Source organism: Diorhabda sublineata, chromosome 6, assembly GCF_026230105.1.
Source record: "Diorhabda sublineata isolate icDioSubl1.1 chromosome 6, icDioSubl1.1, whole genome shotgun sequence".
Classification (NCBI taxonomy): domain Eukaryota; kingdom Metazoa; phylum Arthropoda; class Insecta; order Coleoptera; family Chrysomelidae; genus Diorhabda; species Diorhabda sublineata.
The window spans coordinates 1676793-1697778 of record NC_079479.1 but is presented as its reverse complement, the minus strand read 5'-3'; the positions used below and the strand labels follow the sequence as shown (position 1 = coordinate 1697778).

At 31.1% G+C, this 20986-nt stretch overlaps 7 protein-coding genes across 16 annotated transcripts in view; 3 read left to right on the top strand and 4 right to left on the bottom strand.

The window, feature by feature from the left end:
• LOC130444914 (calsyntenin-1) overlaps nucleotides 1-555 on the bottom strand; it is a 71531-nt gene extending 70976 nt beyond the window's left edge. Inside the window, exon 1 of the mRNA XM_056780278.1 lies at nucleotides 317-555. Within this exon, the coding sequence (XP_056636256.1) occupies nucleotides 317-410 (94 nt within the window). The 5' untranslated portion in view covers nucleotides 411-555. The remainder of the gene's footprint in view (nucleotides 1-316) is intronic.
• Nucleotides 556-1067: 512 nt separating this feature from the next.
• On the top strand, nucleotides 1068-2810 carry LOC130445072 (60S ribosomal protein L22-like). The gene is made up of 4 exons (XM_056780567.1): nucleotides 1068-1146; nucleotides 1382-1528; nucleotides 2215-2357; nucleotides 2623-2810. Exons 1-4 carry the CDS (start codon nucleotides 1138-1140, stop codon nucleotides 2768-2770), a joined length of 447 nt encoding a protein of 148 aa, XP_056636545.1. The 5' UTR covers nucleotides 1068-1137; the 3' UTR covers nucleotides 2771-2810.
• A 1304-nt stretch (nucleotides 2811-4114) lies between these two features.
• Nucleotides 4115-6809, bottom strand: LOC130445164 (mitochondrial ribonuclease P catalytic subunit). Its single transcript, XM_056780691.1, has 4 exons — nucleotides 5906-6809; nucleotides 4738-5001; nucleotides 4352-4683; nucleotides 4115-4259 (listed from the first exon to the last, which is right to left on the bottom strand). Exons 1-4 carry the CDS (start codon nucleotides 6725-6727, stop codon nucleotides 4133-4135), a joined length of 1545 nt encoding a protein of 514 aa, XP_056636669.1. The 5' UTR covers nucleotides 6728-6809; the 3' UTR covers nucleotides 4115-4132.
• Nucleotides 6810-7062: 253 nt separating this feature from the next.
• On the top strand, nucleotides 7063-11463 carry LOC130445163 (uncharacterized). Of its 2 annotated transcripts, XM_056780689.1 has the most exons (7): nucleotides 7063-7510; nucleotides 7728-8420; nucleotides 8506-8769; nucleotides 8827-9070; nucleotides 9198-9466; nucleotides 9609-9998; nucleotides 11290-11430. In XM_056780689.1, the coding sequence occupies exons 1-6, from the start codon at nucleotides 7214-7216 to the stop codon at nucleotides 9996-9998; spliced, it is 2157 nt and encodes a 718-aa protein (XP_056636667.1). In that variant the 5' UTR covers nucleotides 7063-7213; the 3' UTR covers nucleotides 11290-11430. The 2 variants fall into 2 exon arrangements, with proteins under 2 accessions (XP_056636667.1, XP_056636668.1); XM_056780690.1 differs by lacking the exon at nucleotides 9609-9998 and having other exon boundaries at nucleotides 11290-11463.
• A 505-nt stretch (nucleotides 11464-11968) lies between these two features.
• Nucleotides 11969-13674, bottom strand: LOC130445145 (uncharacterized). 2 transcript variants are annotated; one of them, XM_056780667.1, is made up of 3 exons: nucleotides 13357-13674; nucleotides 12459-13232; nucleotides 11969-12407 (listed from the first exon to the last, which is right to left on the bottom strand). In XM_056780667.1, exons 2-3 carry the CDS (start codon nucleotides 13225-13227, stop codon nucleotides 12061-12063), a joined length of 1116 nt encoding a protein of 371 aa, XP_056636645.1. In that variant the 5' UTR covers nucleotides 13228-13232; nucleotides 13357-13674; the 3' UTR covers nucleotides 11969-12060. The 2 variants fall into 2 exon arrangements, with proteins under 2 accessions (XP_056636645.1, XP_056636646.1); XM_056780668.1 differs by having other exon boundaries at nucleotides 13365-13674.
• A 383-nt stretch (nucleotides 13675-14057) lies between these two features.
• On the top strand, nucleotides 14058-17983 carry LOC130444985 (uncharacterized). Of its 6 annotated transcripts, none has more exons than XM_056780400.1 (3): nucleotides 14058-14176; nucleotides 14500-15273; nucleotides 15402-17532. In XM_056780400.1, exons 2-3 carry the CDS (start codon nucleotides 14502-14504, stop codon nucleotides 15761-15763), a joined length of 1134 nt encoding a protein of 377 aa, XP_056636378.1. In that variant the 5' UTR covers nucleotides 14058-14176; nucleotides 14500-14501; the 3' UTR covers nucleotides 15764-17532. The 6 variants fall into 6 exon arrangements, with proteins under 6 accessions (XP_056636378.1, XP_056636379.1, XP_056636376.1 ...); XM_056780401.1 differs by having other exon boundaries at nucleotides 14368-15273; nucleotides 15402-16780; XM_056780399.1 differs by having other exon boundaries at nucleotides 14064-14176; nucleotides 14497-15273; nucleotides 15402-17476.
• The window catches only part of LOC130444984 (bicaudal D-related protein homolog), a 27857-nt gene continuing 24398 nt past the window's right edge, over nucleotides 17528-20986 (bottom strand). Inside the window, exons 5-8 of one of the 3 annotated variants that reach the window (XM_056780396.1) lie at nucleotides 19593-19770; nucleotides 19243-19411; nucleotides 18924-19181; nucleotides 17528-18530 (exon numbers count right to left, since the gene is read on the bottom strand). In XM_056780396.1, the coding sequence (XP_056636374.1) occupies nucleotides 18399-18530; nucleotides 18924-19181; nucleotides 19243-19411; nucleotides 19593-19770 (737 nt within the window). In that variant the 3' untranslated portion in view covers nucleotides 17528-18398. Of the gene's footprint in view, nucleotides 19182-19242; nucleotides 19412-19592; nucleotides 19771-20986 lie in introns of all 3 variants that reach the window. The other 2 variants (XM_056780397.1, XM_056780395.1) reach the window with 2 other exon arrangements.

Here is a 20986-nt window from a genome sequence, read left to right as displayed (position 1 = left end):
ATTGAACAGGCACGGCATTTATTGCTATCTATTTTAAAATATCTAAACCTAACTACACCCAGGTACCTACTACAGGTAACTCGACGACGGTCTCTATTTTCTCATAAAACTGGAAAGTATACCTTCGCCATTTTGTTTAATGTACACCTGACTGAAGATATCAATTTATTTATTCAACTTAATAACGAATTTTTTATCGTGACAACAGATTTATTTTTCAAATAATTTCATACTAGTCGTCTTTTAACTAAAGTTTAGATATAAATAATTTGTTTGTTATTATAAAATGTCACAGGTAATTCGATATATAACTTACCTGCATAATCGAAAGAATCCGACGCAAAGGAGATTCCCAATAAGAATATAACACTGAACAATCTTAGTACTAACATGTTTATATAGTTTTTCATAAAAAAATATTCACCCAAAAACTATTCAGGATAAATCGACAATTTCATATCGCGGATCGCGACCACGAAACTAGTCTTCATATACGGACGGCAATTTCTTAGTCTGCCCAATGATTAGTTCGTGCCAACTCCGTTAGAGCTAAACACAAAAATCAATTGGTGAACGCTTATTTATGCTTATAAAAAAAATCTCTAATTAACATAAAAAATTTAACAAAAAATACTGTTACGTAATAAATAAATAAAAACCGTTCTACAACAATAATTATTATATTTCTATATTTATATTCCTATAATTGATTACAAATTCAAATAACATTTAATAATTTACTATTCTCAAGTAAATGATGATTATTTAGTTTATTTTTATAAATATTATCGGTTAAACAAACAAAAATTGGGATAACTAAATAAATTCATCGATTTAATATTAATTATCAAATTGAAAAAGTTAATTCAAAGGAATGAGTTTTATATACTATTGAATGGATATTTCTATTTTATTTTTTCACTTATCGGTATATTAAAACTAATTTTTATTAAAAAAAATATAGAGAAAGTAATTTAATGACGTCATATCGCATAAAGTATAGTTATATCAACACTCGCTTATCAAACAAATATTTTTCATAGTTGGTATAACTGACAAATGACAATTTACTTTTATCCAAATTTTACATGTACTGTCTTTCATTTTCCAACAGTTGGTTAGAAAGGTTGTATAGATATGGCTCCCGTAAGTATTTTTATAAATATCTTTTAATTTTATAATCATCGGCGGTAACTATTAGTTACAGCTTGTTGTAATAGTTTTCAATTACAGGAATTTAATTATATTTCCGAGAAAAATTGTTTATTTTACAATTTATATGGGATATTTTTAATTTTTATTCTGCTGTAGATCATCATGTGTGTTTCGTCAAAGATTTCTAGTCTGGTCGAAACACAACTAATTCTGTTGTGGATTCCAGACAAAAGCGGCCGTTCCAGCTACCAAACCCCAAGGAAAGAAACCCCAAATTAGAGGGAAAGGTCTTAAAAAGAAGAAAGTTGCTTTAAAATTTGTTATCGACTGTACCCACCCCAGCGAAGACAGTATTCTCGATGTCGCCAATTTCGTAAGTAGATTAATATTTATTCAATCCCACAGTCCCAGCTCCACATGGTTAAAAATTAATTTACAGAGTGGCGTTTCTATAACTGTGGAAATTGAAAGCTATGCTCGCTATGTTGACTAGAAACCTTTCTGTCTAGTACAATACAAAGTATAGCGACATGTTATTTAATTTTTATTCCTGTGTCGTGTATTATACCAAAATTTTAGTTAACTGAGGAATCAAAAGAGTTTCTTGGTAGTAATGTTTCATGTAGTTAGTTGTAGATTATAAGGTTTTTCTTCTATGCTTTATATCTCATAAATTACAGTGTAGTGGTAGTGTAAACAGTGTAGTTATTGCTTTTCTGAAGATAACTTTGTTCTCGAAACGGGTAATGGACTGGAATAGTGAGTGTTTAGTAATACTGAACATGTGCTGTATCTCCAACGGTCCTAGAAATTTCAACTTGTGTATTAAACTTAGCTTTTCAACGTGCTAACTTATCTTCTTTTTCATACTCTAAAGCCGCTATATGACTACATTCACTTCCATCATCTTCTGGAATTTTCATTGTTTTAAGAAATTTCCATTGTTGAATCAAATAAATTCGTATCGTGCGGGATACTCCACTGTTCTGTCGATGGTTTATCCTCATAATGTTGAATTATAATTCAAATTTTTAGTTTTACATGTGAACTTTCTTTTAGGAGAGTTATTTGAAAGAAAGGATAAAGATAAATGGTAAAACTGGAAATTTTGCTGCAGGAAAAGGTGGTCAACACGCTGTCACTTTAAGTAGAGATAAGAATGTTAAAATTGTATTGAATTCAGAGATTCCGTTTTCAAAAAGGTTTGTATATTTTGTGATTGTAAAACTTTTTTTTATGTTTAGATAAACTCAATTTGAAATATCCACAGATCCAGCTCCATACAACAAATTTGTTGGTTGTAATGGCGTATTCTTCTGTGGAGATTATCTGCATTGCTCGCTATGTTCATCGATTTAATTCCAAAATTGATTAACACAAAGTACTGCAACACATTTCTCCTCTGAAATTACATCGATTTTTATTTCTCAAACAGGCCTGCAATTATTTATATTCTTTATCTTCCAGGTATCTTAAATATCTTACTAAAAAGTACTTGAAGAAAAACAATCTCCGTGATTGGTTGAGAGTAGTTGCATCAGGTAAAGATTCCTATGAACTAAGGTACTTCCAGATCAACAGTCAAGAAGACGATGACGAGGAAGACAATGAATAAATCGTTAATTTTTTATGAATTAAACCATTTAAATTAATAATGATGCGTTTTCTTTAATCATTCGACAAAAAATTATTTAAACAGCTATAAATGTTCTGGTACGTTTGAAAAGGAATACGCCAATCTGGGCGTTAATTGTCGTCTATTCTGTCATCTAGTTTTTTTTGTCAACTGTCTTTAATGAAATCTGTAAATTAACATGCCGGGTTTGAAACGGAAGTACGTCATAAGACACTGGAGTGTCTGACATGTAAGATATAAACCGTCATTTGTCGTTGCTCCATCTGTTTTATACAAATTGTAACGGAATGCGTCAAAAATTCATGTCCGCCATCTAGGATATCAACATATTTACAGTGTTTGTTCCATCTATTTGCCGGTCCTGCAACGGAAGTATGTCAAAGAGTGATGTCCGCCATCTAAAATGTCATTTGTCGTTTTCCCCATCTATTTATACCAGTGCTTTACATACAAGTCTAGAACGAAGGTAGGGGTGTGGATTTCTTTCAAAGGCACTAAATCTACTAATCGGGAGATGTCAAATTGTGTGTATTAGTTGTAAGAATGCTACACGTCAAAATTTTCACCTCTGTCTCAACCAACGGTCTTAAATATAACCACATCCATCTCTAGATAGCAGCGCTGCCCCATGGCTATTTCCAAAATGTATGTACGTCACAAATGGCAAGTGTATCTGTTATCTTTCATATTCTGTGTCATCTGTCGTTTTCGCCACCTTCTAATTGTTCTGTCAAGTCTGACATCTTTATCAACTATGCCGGCCATGGAACGGAAGTATGTGCCCGCTATCAACTGTCTCGTATTTTGTGTTAACTATCATTTCTGCCATCTGTCACCAGTGATTTGATTTGTTTAGGGGATTCTTCGTAAACTATGATCGGGTTAACTCGAACAATCAGATCATGATCGAAATGTTCAGAAACTAACGAGGATTACGTTCGTTGTTGTTCGGAAACTGATCGGGATAATCGGATCTTGGGTAAATTCCACGAATCGACTAACGGGTTGTTTCATTTGTCTATGGCTTTTTAAATTCTATAAATTATCTATTTCCTTTTAAAGGCTGTCTGCTATTAATTCATAGGTTATTGAATCCCAGGTAGGGCATAAAATTTACATAAAAGGATCAGAAATGAAATAATTACCACTTTTCGAGAAAAAAATTGACGAGATATTTTTGGATTATAGTGAATTGTCTCTTTTAACAAACTTCCATATATACTGGGAGGAAAAAAGTTTCGTTGCTTTATGTGTGATTGTATAAGGACCTTATGAGAGGGGAGAGATGGATTTTGCATGGCTGGTAGGAAATTAAACACGAACTAACAGTATTATTTTTATTTATGTTGTCAAATTTAAACACAGCCATTGTATATTATTGTCACTTTCTTTAGATACGTTCGGTTTAATGGGAATATGCCAATAACTACCATTCTTCTGAGCGGTAACACTATATCGCAAAGGATGCCTGAAATATATAAATTCGGTAACCCCAGTCCAATAAAATTGTATTCAAAAACAAAAATAAGGAAAACAATCTGCAGCCAAACATATATTCACCTAAAAATCGGTTTTCCTTCTCCCACAACTTTAACCAATTGGTACTGCCTCAACGACAACCACCTATTGAATAATATCCTGAGTCTTAGATCGTTTAATAAAAATTTATGACTTCGCATTAAATCCCTTGTGACTATTATTGTGTCCTTTCCCGAATTTAGAGCACAATAAAGTAAATAAGGATCGTCTTGGGAGATATTTTGAGCTAAAAACACCGTTGCCTGTTCAGTTATGCAGCTCCAAATATCTCTGGGCCATTTAGTCATATGGCGTCTTCCTACTACCAACACTTCCTTATTTTTCTCGGCAAAATGCGATACGACTGATGCCAGCTATAAATTGAAAATGTAATTAAATAAAAATATAAATGAAATTTAGTTGCTTACCAATGTTGCAAGTACACGAGGCGGTTGTCTTGTACCTGCAGAATAAGCGATATTTAAACCGTCCAGAACCACGTCGAAACGTTTACTATTAGACATAAATGCTTCGAATAATTTCAGTTCTTGCGGATTCGTTTTCACAAAAACATCTCTGCCCAAAATAACTTTTTCGAATATCTTAGTTTTAAGTTCCTCAAATTCTTCATTGTTTATATCGAATTTAGTCAAATGATTTGAGCAATTTTGACAGACACCTTTTTGTATGTGCTACAACAAATATAGTACATAGAAAAATAAATGATTCAAATATACGTTGAACCAACTTTCATTTAGCTTAAATCTGTAAATAAATGTGGAATTACAATGAAATTAACGATAAGTGAGCAATAGAAGTCAGCAAAATCGAAATACTAAATTGGAATTTTTCGGTGTGGTATGTTAAGTTTTTATATTTGAAGGTTGACTCTTATATTTGACGCTGCGTTAATTTAAGATGTCGCTCCAGTCGAAATTATATCACGTGATCTAATTTGACACCAGCGAACGTCAACATGAAATTGTCTTTATCAAAATTTGACTCGTTGGCACACATCCCAAACTTGATTTTAAGTATTTGACTTGTTACCATACATCCGAAGCTCATTTATTGAGAATTTTATCATTTTTCTATTTCTTAGACATTTTTATCTGTTTTTCCTGATAAATCGTCTTTATTTAAGTCTCTTTTCATAGAAATTAGTTTCAAAAAACAGGTAAAAATGACGTTTCTTCGACCTATTACGGTATTTATCAAAATGTAATAAATCACAACTTGACATCATTTCCCTAAAACAGATTGGTTTGTCGAGGAAACTCAAAATTATATTAAATGTGTTCATCAAGTATCTCTGAATTGGGAAAAAAATAATTTCAAGATATTTTTCTCAAAAAGCCTAGCAGATTTTTTTTTGCCCACACTAGAAACAATTATAGCAAAATAATCCAAATTTTTCATTTTTCTGGTGTAATCTTTAAAATAAGCAAAGTTTAAGCCCGAGAAATCATCAGAACAATAAAATTCATTCAATTTTGCTATCTTCTCACAAATTAATTTTATAATTGTAGAAAAATTTGAACTAATGAAATTTTGGATTAAAAATAATTGAATTATATATAAAATAAGAGAACTAACTGTAATATTGCCTTTCGAACTGAAGTTTATAATGTTTTCAACAACTTCTAGTTCACATAAAAGATCCTTGCTTTGTAAAAATAAAAACATTTGTTCTAATTTGGCTATAGTGTTTTTTCGATTTTTGAAGGTTCTCAACCAACTGAAATAAGAAAAAAACACAATGTTTTCAACATTTCGACCGTGTTGGACAATTTCTTCCAATAATTCCCATGCCAGTTGTTCTTCGTTATTTAAAAAAGCTGCAGCTACTGTACAACTATATGCATGTGAATTTGGAATGTTAGTAAATTCAATTTCTTTCAATAATTCAATACATTTTTTCCATTCGCTAGTCAATGATATGGCTGGAATTATATTTTCTAAAGAAAAAGAATCCAGTACGGGAAAATCTTTTCTTAAATCGCTGTATATTTGTAAAATAAGTTTTTCTTCAGCTTTTTCGCATCCCTCGCCGTTAATAAACCGTTTTTCTTTGTTTACTTCATATAAAAACTTTAAATGTTTACCAATAAATGCTAGCGTCGGTGAAATATTTTCTTCTTTCACAAAATTTATGTAGTGGGAACCCAAATCGAATTTGTTTTCTTTTATACAATATCCTAAAATTAGTGAATCTACATTGTTTTTCGTATACTGTCCTCGATTATCAACATTATCGATAATGTCTTGACGAACTAACTTCCAATCTCTTTGAGTTATTATTTTATTTTCAATTGCTTCTACCAAATAATTTTGAGTTACTTGTTTCTTCTGTGGTAGTATATTCTTCTTAAATGAATAATTTCTCACATACAATCTATTTAACTGTTTAAGAATCATTCTTTTAGATTTATTTATTAAGATATTAATTTAAAAACTAATTTCTTCTTCCAATTACATTGGCCTCGTGCCAAACAGCATTAACTAAATATTTCAAAAATACCGTCAAACTAAAACAAATTTAAAAAGAAAGAAAAAGAAATTTTGGTAGTATAATTAAATATATTTATTGAAATATGTTCCTTCATTACTTTATTATAAATTTATGTTCATTTATCTATAAAATATTTGAAAAAATAAAAATATTACTTCTAGGCATTTTTTCGAGGTAAACAAAATTATCATGCGAGATAAATCAATACGCGGAGTAAAAAGAAAACCTACACTAGGGATTTGTGACGTTTGGCGTTTTACCAACCTCTCCTCCATTTTACCGCCGGTGCTTGGATATATGTAAAAATACAAAATCATTAATTTTAAAAGTAAAGTTATTAATAAAATTAGTGAAATTATTTGAAGTATATCGTAAAAGCTGTAACGATAAAAATGGAAACCGCCGAAGAGGTTAAAAATATTACTGAGACAAGTAATAATTTCGTGCTCACCCCCGAAATGGCAAAACCTTTGAAATGCTCGTTTTGCAACTTATATCTTTCGTATCCTCCTGTTTACATGACAACCCAAGATGATGTAAGGTACAAATGTGGTAGGTGTATAGTTAAAACGCGATTTAATTTTCGAGATGTAATGTACGAAGATTTAGCCAAGAACATGAAATTTCCCTGTATCTACAAAGATTGTAAAGAAGCTCTAACTTGGAATGATGTGCGAGATCACGAAACGGTATGTACCATTAATTTTACACATTTTCTAATTTAAAGAATAATTGAATCAATTAAAAGCTTTGTATTACACTTTATTATAAATTATAAATTTGCGGTTTTTGTTTTCTTTAGTTTTTATGCTAATTTATACTTGAATCTAATAATAATAATTCAGCGAAATTTTGTTTTTTATGTTAATTATATCGCCTTTTAAGTAATATTTTTTTCCCTTCAAGAATTGTGAATATCGTACAATACCATGTATTGCATCTAATTGTCAAGAAGCAGTATTGGAATCCAACTTTGCTTCCCATTTTAAAGAGAAGCACAAAAACTTGTATCATTCCAATAAGATAGTTCTAGATACGCTCCATAGTAGTGGTGGAGTGTGTGTTTTAGAAAAAGACGGTAAATGTTACGTCTTTTTTTATGATACCAATATTGATAAATTGAGGATGTGTTTAACTGGAATTGATGGCATAGATAAACAGTTTGAGCTCATTTTTAAATCTAAAGATAGCAAGAATTCTATTGTGATAACTGAACACAATATAATCCAGTACAATAGCCGCGTGCATTGTTACAAGTGTCTCAAAGGAGAGTGCAAACTTTCATATCACTTGTATTGCACTTATAGAAAGGGGCTTTTGAAATATGCCAATGGACAAATAAACAAAGATATACTGAAACGTACGTTTGGAAATGAATATTCTTGTGTAGTTAACGTAGTTGATGAAAAAATGGAAGCCGAGAATGATGATGAGTTGGATGAACTGCTTATGGGTAAAGATGTCGTTATTGATGAAGTTACTGAAGATGATGATGAAGCTGAAGCCGAGAAACAATCTCATCCTATTAAAACTGATGTTATTAAGGAACAATTGAATTGTCCAGGCTGCAATCAACAACTTTCTGCTCCTATTTTCCAGGTTAGTTTATTATATTGTAATTATTATACTGTTATATTTCAATATAACTATAATTAACTTTTAAGTAAATATATTTATTTTTCAGTGTCTATCAGGTCATGTTGTTTGCAAAGAATGTAAGACTAAAGCTGAAGATTCCAAATGTTTAACTTGCGAATCGAAAATAGAAAACACTAGAAACTATATAATTGAAGAAGCAATAACGAATTTGAAGTTGTGTCCGATAATAAATGATGTGGAAGAAAAAGAAATAATGTGTCCAACTTCTAAATGTCAAGAGATGTTGAAACCATCCGCCATCAGCACTCATTTCAAGGAGAGCCATCTTGAAAATTTCCATTTCAACAAGGTAAATATCAAGCGTAACAGTTATTTTGATATATATCAATCTTTATTTATATTTTAGGTAATTCTGAAGAACATTTATGGTTATTACAATGTAGATGTATTGGTGAAAAATGAAAAAACTTATCTTCTGCTTTTCGATTTCGATGACTTTAATTTCGGCATCAGCGTATGTACATTGGAGGCCGAAGATGAAACCTACGAAATCAAACTGTTATCTGATAATAAGAAAGCTTATATAATCGCCAGTGACCAAAAAGTTGTAAAGTTTAATCATAAGGAGCATTGTTTCAAGTGTTCAATAGGTAAGCATATTTTTATAAAGACTAAAATAGGTGTGTTTTTTATGAAACTAGATAGGATTTCTTCAAGAAAAATATATAAAAAGGTCTATTTAAGTAAAAAGTTGAAGAAATTAATATTTGTTTGTAGGTACCTGCGGTAATACCGACCATACTTTCAAACATAAACACAAGGAAGTATTCCGCCATCTCACCACGAAAATAAACAGAGACTGTGTGAAAAAAGCTTTCAAATCGAGCACTTTCAGCTACCAGATCCAAATTTCCGAACCGAAAACTAACAAAACCGATAAAATAATCAGACAGTTATTCGAATGCTTCATTTGCAAGGACTACATGGTACCTCCCATCTATCAGTGCGTCGCAGGACATTCCCTGTGTAATGACTGCAAAACGAAGGTAAGGATATCAATTTTTCCACACAAATATTTCCTAATTGAATGATCTATCTCCATCAACCGATACAGATTTAAAATCGTGTACCGACCGTTCCAAAATCGTTGATCATTATATATACGGAATGTTTAAATCCATCTTTTAGGTAGAAAAATGTCCGTCGTGCGAAAGTAAAATTGAAGAAACAAGAAACATCATATTGGAAAATATATCAGAGACTGTTGAATTGCCTTGCAGTTTCGAATCTAAAAATTGCACGTTCAGAGCTGGTGTTAAAAGAGTGGCGTCTCACGAACAGGAGTGTCCTTTAAATACTAAAAAGCAGCGTATGGAAAATTCCAAGGAAACAACTACTAATGGTGATGGAGCTACGGTGAAAACCGAAGATACTAAGGATACCAGTACTTCTACTCCTCCAGAAGAAGGCGTTAACTCCAATGAAACGGTAAAGGAAGAAGCAATGGAAACTACAACTGACCAAACAGAGGAAAATAAAAATGAATCTGCAGATGTTAAAGTAGAAGAGGCTATTTAAGTAAGTAGAATCGACCGGGAATTTGAAAATTGGTGAATTTCGAGGTTATCGAATGATTTAGTGTTTTTCTTACTACCGCCTGCTGTTTTAAAATTGAAAATTTCCTTTTTTGGGATAATTTTTTTTATAATTTATGCGATTTTTATTAAATTTGGAATTTATGAGTGTAGGATTGTCTCTGATAAATATTGAAGAGAAAATATTAATTTTTTTTGTATTTATTGAGCCTTTTGTTCTAAAAAACCATGGGAAACGCGATTACGGTATTGTCAATAGTTTGACAAATTAATTAATATACTAAAAATATATGTAATATTAATTAGTGTCATCTTTTGGTTAATTTATTTATCTTTTCATTTTTTTATATTTTTTCTTATATCGGTAATAAAGAAATATTTAATCAACTCAATTCTAATCTATTAGTGAAAGTATATTGTAATAAATTTAACTGTTCGGTTGGATTTTCACTTTGTTTACCAGATTTTATAGGAAACCATGAGTTTTATGAAAAAATTTGTTTTTTAAGTTTTTACTTGGAAGGGGAAGGCCTTAGACTAAGCCTATTGGCCTTTCTTACATTAACTTCTTACTTTTTAAATTATTTCATGTTTTACATAATGATTTTTCTAGGTTTTATCCCTGGAAAATGTGTAAAACTATATAAAGAGTGTTTTTGCTCATTTTGGTACTACGTGGAAAATATTTTCATGTTTAAATGGTCATACAAGTTGCATTTCTTCGATTGAATTTCCATTAACCACTTTTTGAGTACTCTACTTGGTGTCGATCACCAAAAATGGTCATTTTTCAACAATACTTCAATAAATTACAAATCTTACACCATTTTTGGTGATCGATTCCAAGTAGGATACTCAAAAAGTGGTTCATGGAAATTTAATGGAAGAAATGCAAATTTTATGATCATTTAAAAATGAAAATATTTTCCGTAAAGTACCACAATATGTAAAAACATTGTTTAATATACCAATAAGTGTCAGATTTACAAATATATTTCCAAATGAATTTATTTTCATGTAGTTTCTGCAATTTTTTCAGAAATTTATCTATTCCTCCTCAGATTATTCCTTATTCTAATTATTTTTTCGATAAAATCATTTTTGGTTAGGTACTCAAAAAGTTATTAATGGAAATTTGGCCTTAAATTCCATAGAATTCCCACTAGTAGATTCAAATTGAGTTTATTAAACTTTCTACATCGTTTTTCGTGTATATTCCAAAATCGTACTTTGATGTACTCAATTTTTGACATGTAATTTTTTTTTCTTTTCAGGTATGGCAGTTTCGTGCATTATTCAAATTACTCCTGTACGAATGATTTTTAATAAAACATCTGTAGTTTGCACAACATCCTTTTTTCGATAATTTTAAGTTGCTTTAAAATCATTTTATATTATAATCACTTTTTTGTTAGATATTCCAATAAACCATCATCTAAGAATTATTAGTTTGTTTATTATAATCCTGAATAAAAACTTTTACCCAGGACACCAACTACATTATTAGAATCCTTTTAAAGGAAGAAGACGTCGGAATAATCACCTACATACAAAGTGAAATTTTTTCGTTTCTGTTGAATTCCTATGAAGGTAGCTCAAAAAAGTCACTAAGTACCAAATAAAGGTCATACGGTGGATATCCCTTTGATTTAACTTTCTGGTTAGTCAAGACTTTTTGAAACAATTATTCTGAAGAAAAAAAATATGCACGATAAAAATCAGTAGGTACCAAATCAAGGGTATATGATGGATATCCAATTGATTTAACTTTCTGGCCTTTTTTTAATGTTGGAACTTTTTGATTAACTTTTTTCTATGTGTTCCTACCACAAACAACTTTTTTTTGGATTCGAGTAGTTTTTTATTCATGAAATTAATTAAAAAACAAAAGGGAAATACTATTAAGTTCCTACTGCCTAAATGGCATTTATATAAAAATAAATAATACACTCATTATTATCAAATAGATTTTAATACAATCTTGTTATTAAAAAAAAATCATCGAAAGCACATGATAAAGTCCTTTGATTGTGTTGTCAAAAAACTTAATTTTTTTGAGCTTTCACAGGAGGATCTTCTGCATCAGTATCTCCGTTTTTCTCATAGTTTCTTTTGGAGTTTAATTTTTTTTCGTCTGGTAATTCGACTTTCAACGACAATTCTTCCAACGTGAAGTTACGAGTGTTCTGAATTGACTCTTGACATGTAGGACAATTAATTTTTATTGTTTTACATGAATTGCAAATTGTGTGACCACTTAAGCATTGAAAAATAGGTGGGGACATGTATATTTTGCAAATTGGACATTCCAAAAGTTGCAGAAAGATTTTTTTGGCTTTCCTTATGATAACATCTTTAATTTCATGCTTTACTTCTTCTTTTGGTTTATCTCCTAAAAAAACAAGCTTTGAAAACACAATTTTTCCCATAAATTTAAACTTACCATCAATAATGTTAATATTGTAGGTTATCAAGCCCGATCCTAATAATCTCTTTACGCTTTCTTTATTGATTTTAGTGGATAATCTTTTGGATATTTCTTTACGATTGTCTTTATAAACGTGGTATTTTAATTTGCAAATGTTACTAATACATTTGAAGCAATGTTGTCTTTCATTAAATGAAACTAACGATTGATTAGATACTGTAATACCATAATGGCTTTTTTCACTTTTCAATGTTACTTCGTACTTATAATTATCATTCGGATCTACAGCACATACATTAATACCAAAATTAACGTCATCAAAATCAAAAATACTAATATAAGTCTTTCCATTTTTTTCCAATACATCAATATTGTAATAAGCATGAACGTTTTTAATATTGAACGAATTAGAATGATACGTTTCAATATGTTTTTCTTTAAAATGAGCGCCTATCTTTAGCAACTTTATAATATCGTTACAATTAGCCTTAGGACAGATCACGGAACGGTGTTCGCAAATCTTTTCATGGTCCTTTACATCAGCAAATGGAATTTTTATATTACAGTCAGGATAATTACAAGGAAATAACATAATATTCGCAAGTAGTTCGTATATAATAGCAGGATTACTAACAACAGTTTTAATTAAGTAACATCTCCCACATTTATACTTATCCCCATCTTCTGATATTACCATTATTGGGGGAACTGATAAATACCCTTCGCATAGAGAGCATTTTAATTGTGCAAGAATATTGTCTGGAATTACACACTGAGACTCCATTAACACTAAAAATTAGTCATTTTGAAAATATACACCAAAGACTTTTCGATATAATGATATAATGAAATTATTTTTCATTCCCATTGAAGCTCTAATAATAAATAAAATTCCTATTATACATATACTTACAAATGTACCTTAGTTATCTTTAGTAAAATAAACAATTTATTCTTAGGGGTTAGAATATTTTCCGGTAAGTGACTATGGCTCGGTTTACACCCACCGGTTTATTAAGTTATAGGTAATTTCGAGTTACGGGATTTGAGACGTCGGCCATATTGTCGTGGTGGACAAACAAAGACTATATTTCATTGATGTACAATGAATTGTTTCGAATGTCTTTTTGATTAAAATGAATATCTTTGGTCAAAAACACAAAAATAAAACACTAATATAACCATAATTTTAATTTAAATAATATTTGTTCACCACGACAATATGGCGGCTGGTTGTGACGTAATTGATTTGTACATCCACTTTGTAAATTTATACTTCAAAATCATAGTACACATTATACATATGTATTGAATTCAAGTTAACATAAAAAATATGTTTAAAAAACATATTCCATAATGATTCGAGATATACTACATTTCTGATTGCACGTAAACATCAACTTGTCTTATATGAATCCTAATTCATTCTAAGATTTACAAATTGAAGAATTGAATGATTCTGATCTTGTTCGTATACGTTTATTTCATGTAAATCTCCGTTAATTTCATAATGAAACCGAACCGAATCATAGGATGTAAACTGAGCTTATGAATACGATAGCGGGACTAACAAACAATACATAGCATTGTCAATTCTGTGACGTTACATCTGTCATCTGTCTACTTGTCAATTGACAACTAGGCAGATTAATTAGTGCATAGGAAGCGTCGTATAGGTTAAATTGAAGTGATATATAACTAGTTAAATTTGTGCAGGTTTTTATATTACAAAAGTAAGTAATTAATTTATATTTAGAAAAAATTTAGTGTTCATTTAGAGACTCAAAAGACAGTATTACTATCGATAAATTGCTTGTAAGTATAACCTCAAATTAAAATCGATATTTTTCAATCCATTATAGTCATTAAAATATTGAACTTGGTAGTATATTTTATTTATCGAATTAACTAAATTATTTTGCAGTTTGTTGTAGGACTACTACGATGCAAGTTTATGTGGATAAATGATTTACTTCACACCCGCTGTACCTGATTTTTTCATCCCTTTTAATTGATACACATCTGTTGTCTTTGATACTATATTTATTTTTAGCAGTCATGGATAGTTTATCTGTAGTTCCGGCCGACGTAGTGGGAAAATTAAAGTGTTGTTTTTGTGATGGTCCATTATCAGTTTCACCGATCACTTTAATATCGCAAGACGGAAATCAATATAAGTGTGGACGATGTGTTTCAATAAAATCTGTTTCAAACATCCGGGCTGTAATCTACGAATATTTGGCCAAACTTATGTTGTTTCCATGCACTTATAAAAACTGTTTGAAAACAATACCCTTCGATGATGTACAAGAGCACGAAAAAATATGTGAATACAGAACTACCATTTGTCCTAAAGTGAATTGTAATGAATCTATGAAAGTATCGATGTTGTCTGATCATTTCAAGGAAAAACATAGTGACACATACCACACTAATTCTTTTATAATAAAAAATGTCTATGCCTACAATAATATCGATCTATTGGAAAAGAATGGAAAAATTTTCCTCAGTATTTTTGATTCTGATGAAAATTACTTCGCATTAAGCATATGTGCTCTTGATCCCACTGATACGAGTCAATACGAAGTCAATTTAAAGTCTGAGAAGAATCATTTTGGTATTGTAATATTGAACCAAAATACAATGACTTTTAATGATAGAATACATTGTCTTAAATGTGCTAATGGCTCTTGTAAACTGAAATTTCATGCTTACAAAGATAATAGAAAGGATCTCCTCAAAAAGATGACTACTAAGATCAACAGAGACTGTGTCAAAAGGATGTTCGGAGGTGGATTGTTAACTTACACAATCGATATCATTGAAGAAGGTAAGTTTTTTCTACTACCCCATCACTGAACCACTTAAATACTTAAACAAGAGTCCAACGCCCCCATTTTCTCAAGTTAAAATATATTATTTCAATATTTTCCATATATTGTTATACTTTTGTTTCAGATCGGAAGATTAAGGAAGAAACTAAACCAGAAGTTAAAGACGCCATCATCAGAAAAGCTAAAAAGATATTCCTGCAGCTTCTGGAATGCCCTCTTTGCAAAGAATACATGTCTGCTCCGATTTATCAATGTCTAAACGGCCACACCATTTGCAACATTTGCAAACCTACCTTGGATAAATGCCCTACGTGCGAAGAACGCATTGAAAAAACCCGCAACTTTACTTTGGAGGAACTATCCAATAAAGTGGAATTACCCATAGCTGATGAGAAGAAAGTGAAAGTTGAAGCTGGTACAAAGAGATCTAATGAAGAACTGAATAACACCAACGGGGATGTTCCAGCCAAAATTAAAAAAAATTGAGATGTTTGTGAATAGCAGCGAGAAATTGTTGATGTGACCAAATATATAGATGTGTCTTTAAGAATGTGGACCAAAGGTGTAGAAACTGAAGAAGCAAAACGAACTGCAAACTAAAAAGATTTATGAAAAGGATAGAAGATTAAATTTGAACAAACTACAGTAATAACTTCATGACAAAACTTTTTTGTTGATTCTGAATTAATTAGGAGAAGGAATTTATTCAGGGGAAACAAAAATTAATAGAAGAAATAGAAAATGTAAGCAATGAAGTTGAAAAACCAAGAAAATACACTAAATGGAAAATAAAAACCAACAAAATGATAAAACGAACTATAAAGATTTTTACTAGAAAGTGATGAACCTAAACAATAGACAATAAATATACTGTAAAAATAGGAAAGATCTTAAAAAAAAAACAAGAAAATGATCATCTGATTCCTAGTATAAATACGAATACTCAACGATGGTTTCTATTGTCTCAACCAAGATCAAGAATTCGAATATATTAGAAGCATAATGTGAAAAATATTGCAAATGCCTTGAGAAACAAACAAATTTGAATCAAATGATCATCAGATCCCGTATAAACGAAGATCACCACCACCATAAAGTTTCTACATTGGTCGCCATCAATTTCTACCAATTCACAACCAGGATAACAGATTCCAGTATATTAGAAGTGGAATTTTTAGTTTTTAAGGCTTGAATAATCACGGTATTGAATAATAAAGAATTTAAATCGTCATTTGGTTATTACAAATCCAGATTGTATTGAAATTGGAAGCATTTTGTGAAAAATATTGCGAATGCCTTGAGAAACAAACAAATTTGAATCAAATGATCATCAGATCCCGTATAAACGAAGATCACCACCACCATAAAGTTTCTACATTGGTCGTCATCAATTTCTACCAATTCACAACCAGGATAACAGATTCCAGTATATTAGAAGTGGAAGTTTTAGTTTTTAAGGCTTGAATAATCACAGAATTGAATAATAAAAATTTTAAATCGTCATTTGGTTATTGCAACTGTCCACCTTGAGAATGGACTAATTTTATTTACACCCAAGAGGACAAAATACCGAAACAAAATTTTTAGAAGGTTAGAACTGCGTTTAAAACATCTAATCAGATGGTTCTTATTGGATAAACAAATTAATTCACCCTGTAGATAAACGCAATTGAAAATTTCTACATCTCTATAAGAATCTTGTTTTTCGGATAATACACAGCGTTTGAAAATGTCTACAATTAAAATTTATCCAAAAGATTGTGGATTTTCAAAAAAAGATCCAGAATTAGAAGTATGGATAAATTACGAGATTTTATTAGGACTTTCGGATCATTTTTAAAAGACATCAGCACTGAAGTAACTTTCTCCATAGTTGTTTCAAGATATCAAGAGCCAAAGCTGGGAGATGTTGCTAATTTGTAGTTTTTACCTTCGCTTACTCTCAAAAAGTCACTACGGAAGTTTTTTCAAACTATCACGATACTTACAATGAATGGTTATAGTTGGACATTAATTTTTGTTCTATTACCTCCATTCTCCAATTAAAAGTAAAAGGAACCTCTGGAATTTCTTCTTTGGATACATTTTCAGTCTAGAAACTAAATATTTGCGTCAACTTTGATTTCACTGCTATTTTCTTCAATATTCAGTGTTGAATAATTGTGATTAGCAATAAAATATTTATTCTTTCTTTTTATTAATCGTCGCGATTGAAGGATATGAATTGAGAGGGTAAATTATATAACTGAGACATATTAATGCAATTTTATTAATTAAAATATCTTACAATATATTTAAATAAGTGCCGGTATATAGCCTTTCGTATTAAAATCACAGTTTTTAGGTTAATTAATTAAAACCTGAATAAAGTTAATGAATTAATTGAATGAATAAATAATTAAGAGAACGTAAAATGAGTAAAATAACTAGTATAACATAAATACACGATACAAAACGAATAAAGTGAGAATATAAGTTACTTTACTAATCACAAATCATTTTCAATATAACCTTATGTTAGTTATTCTTTAGGAAGTTTTGACAGCAAATTGCTACGTTGTCAAACCTATTTAAAAATTATTTGAGTAGATTTTTATTCTCGTTCCGCATTAGGTTCCCTTCTATTTATCATGAATATAAACAAATAATTTCCAAATTTATGAATAATTAGATTTTAATAAATTTCCATTCAAAAAAAAAAAGAAATAATAGATCTGTATTTACTAGTTTATTATACTATTTTATGTAATCTGGCAACACCGTCGTAGATTTATATTAGACCAGTTATAGCACGGACGCTAAGTATAAATTATTAGTACGGGCGCTAAAACAATAAATTGATGAAAATATACTAAAAAATGCATAATTCATTAACTTTTTCGAATACTCACTTTTTGTTTATAAAAATTTACTACAGAGGTACAGATTCTTAGTAAAATATGTAGATTTAATAAACATCTATTTATTTATCTATGAATAAAGGTGAGAGGAAAAGGATTAGTAATTGCACGAAATATAAACGAAAAAGGGATTTTTGGGAAATTTAGGGACTGGATTACGGGTATGTGCTCACAATATTTCTACCTATATACACATTTTTGTTTTTTGAACACTAATTTCGCTATCGATTGAAGAGCCTCAACAGGAGTCTTCTTCTTGGCGGCGCTACAGGCTCACTGGGTATTTTCATTTTGATTTCCTGATTCGAAAGTTTATTTTTGAGCTGCTCGTCTAAAAGTTCATGCATATCCATCTGGAGCATAGATAAATTACATTCCATCAATAAACATCCCGATACGATATATTTTTCTAATGTCTCACACCACCAAAACGACAAACGTTTGGCAACAGCGCAATCTCCATAACACAGAACAAGCACACATGAAAATAACAGTGTTGCCAAACGTAATTATTTCCCCCCAAAACTGGTGAAACAGTAAACTTGATAATAATTATTATACGTTTGGCAACAGGGACACGGAACAACAATTATTTTGAACATATAAAAATCGCGGTGTTGCCAAACGTAATCATATTTCCCCAAATCTAGTGAAATAATAAATTCGATGAAAACTATTTTATGAGGAATTATTTTATACGGTAAACAAAAGGAAAATACTGATCTAGAAATTAGGTAATCTCTCACCTGCCACTGTTCGAGCTGTTGACTCAATTCGACTTTCTGTTGTACGGTTTCCAGCAACTGACTGTTGGCTTGCATCAATTCAACTCTAGTTTTCGCTAATTCAACTTCGACTTTAATCCGTCTCTGCACCGCCACGTCCCTATCGTCTCTGGCTTTAGCTACGACTTCATCTTGAGCTAACGACGAATCGGAAGCGTCGTGAATGGCTCTATCTCGTTGCTCCAAAGCCGAAGCCAACTCCACCTCGCAAACCGAAACCTGTAACACCGAAACGACGAATAAATATTGTGGTCCTTCGAGCCGGATAACATCTGCTTACTCTAGTATTTAGTTCCATAATCCTTTCCGCTCTTCGAGCCAATTCCTCGTCCCTTTCCTGTATTTCCCTTCTAGCTTGTTCGAGCCTTTCCAATATTCTAACTACGTCCGTGTCTAACACTAATCCAACCAACTCCTGAGCAACTTCCGTGAGCAATCCTGGAGCAAATCTGAAGGAAATTCATTAAGTACGTTCTGAATATACAAAAAGTTCGTTTCAAACGAGAAAACCGCTCAAAAGAACGCGCCTACGAAACGTCGGCGTCAGTTTTTGAACCACGGAATAAAAGAGAAGAAAATATCAGTTCCGGTGTAGTACCAGTGCTGTTCCGGATTAAGAAACGAACTTACCTAGACGAATCTTCCATGGACGTTGTGGAGCAATCGGAATGTAGACCGCTGTCGTCATCCGAATGTGATTTGAGTTGTAGAACGAGGGATCGAAGTTGTCGATAGACTGACATACATTCCTGAGATAATGTCGGTTCGGATATGTCCATTTCTGATAAGAGAGATCGTTCTTCACCAGCTGATCAGACATAATTACATTCAGTAGTTAGTAAATTGGGTTAGTAGCGACACGACACAAATGTATATGGCAACACTGTAATTTTTAGTAATAAAAAGTATTCAACATAACCTCTCATTGTTTCCTTTAAAACCTTCATTCATTTTTTTTATGCTTGACGACGTTGCTTGTAACGTTTTTTATTGTATGACGCGTTCTTGGATTAGATATACAGGGTGTCCGAATTATCTAATGGTTATTGTAAACAGATAATCTTGAAAATTGTGTAAAAAATCGAACATAAAATCACACAAAATTGTAATTTTTTGCATAAAAATAATCTCATCGATCGAAATCTGGCGAAAAAAGTGGCCGTTTAATACCAAAACTTCTACCAAATAGTATTAATTCCGCAAAAAGGACTAGAACTCGTTCTGGTTTGGAAAATAATTGATGAAAATTCCATTTTCCAACTTTTTTGGATAAAAAATCATCTCAATGATCGAAATCTGGCGAAAGAAGTGGCCGTTTAATACCAAAACTTCTACCAAATCGTATTAATTCCGCAAAAAGGACTAGAACTCGTTCTGGTTTGGAAAATAATTGATGAAAATTCCATTTTCCAACTTTTTTGGTTAAAAAATCATCTCAATGATCGAAATCTGGCGAAAAAAGTGGCCGTTTAATACCAAATCGTATTAATTCCGCAAAAAGGACTAGAACTCGTTCTGGTTTGGAAAATAATTGATGAAAATTCCATTTTCCAACTTTTTTGGATAAAAAATCATCTCAATGATCGAAATCTGGCGAAAGAGGTGGCCGTTTAATACCAAATCGTATTAATTCCGCAAAAAGGACTAGAACTCGTTCTGGTTTGGAAAATAATTGATGAAAATTCCATTTTCCAACTTTTTTGGATAAAAAATCATCTCAATGATCGAAATCTGGCGAAAGAGGTGGCCGTTTAATACCAAATCGTATTAATTCCGCAAAAAGGACTAGAACTCGTTCTGGTTTGGAAAATAATTGATGAAAATTCCATTTTCCAACTTTTTTGGATAAAAAATCATCTCAATGATCGAAATCTGGCGAAAGAGGTGGCCGTTTAATACCAAATCGTATTAATTCCGCAAAAAGGACTAGAACTCGTTCTGGTTTGGAAAATAATTGATGAAAATTCCATTTTCCAACTTTTTTGGTTAAAAAATCATCTCAATGATCGAAATCTGGCGAAAAA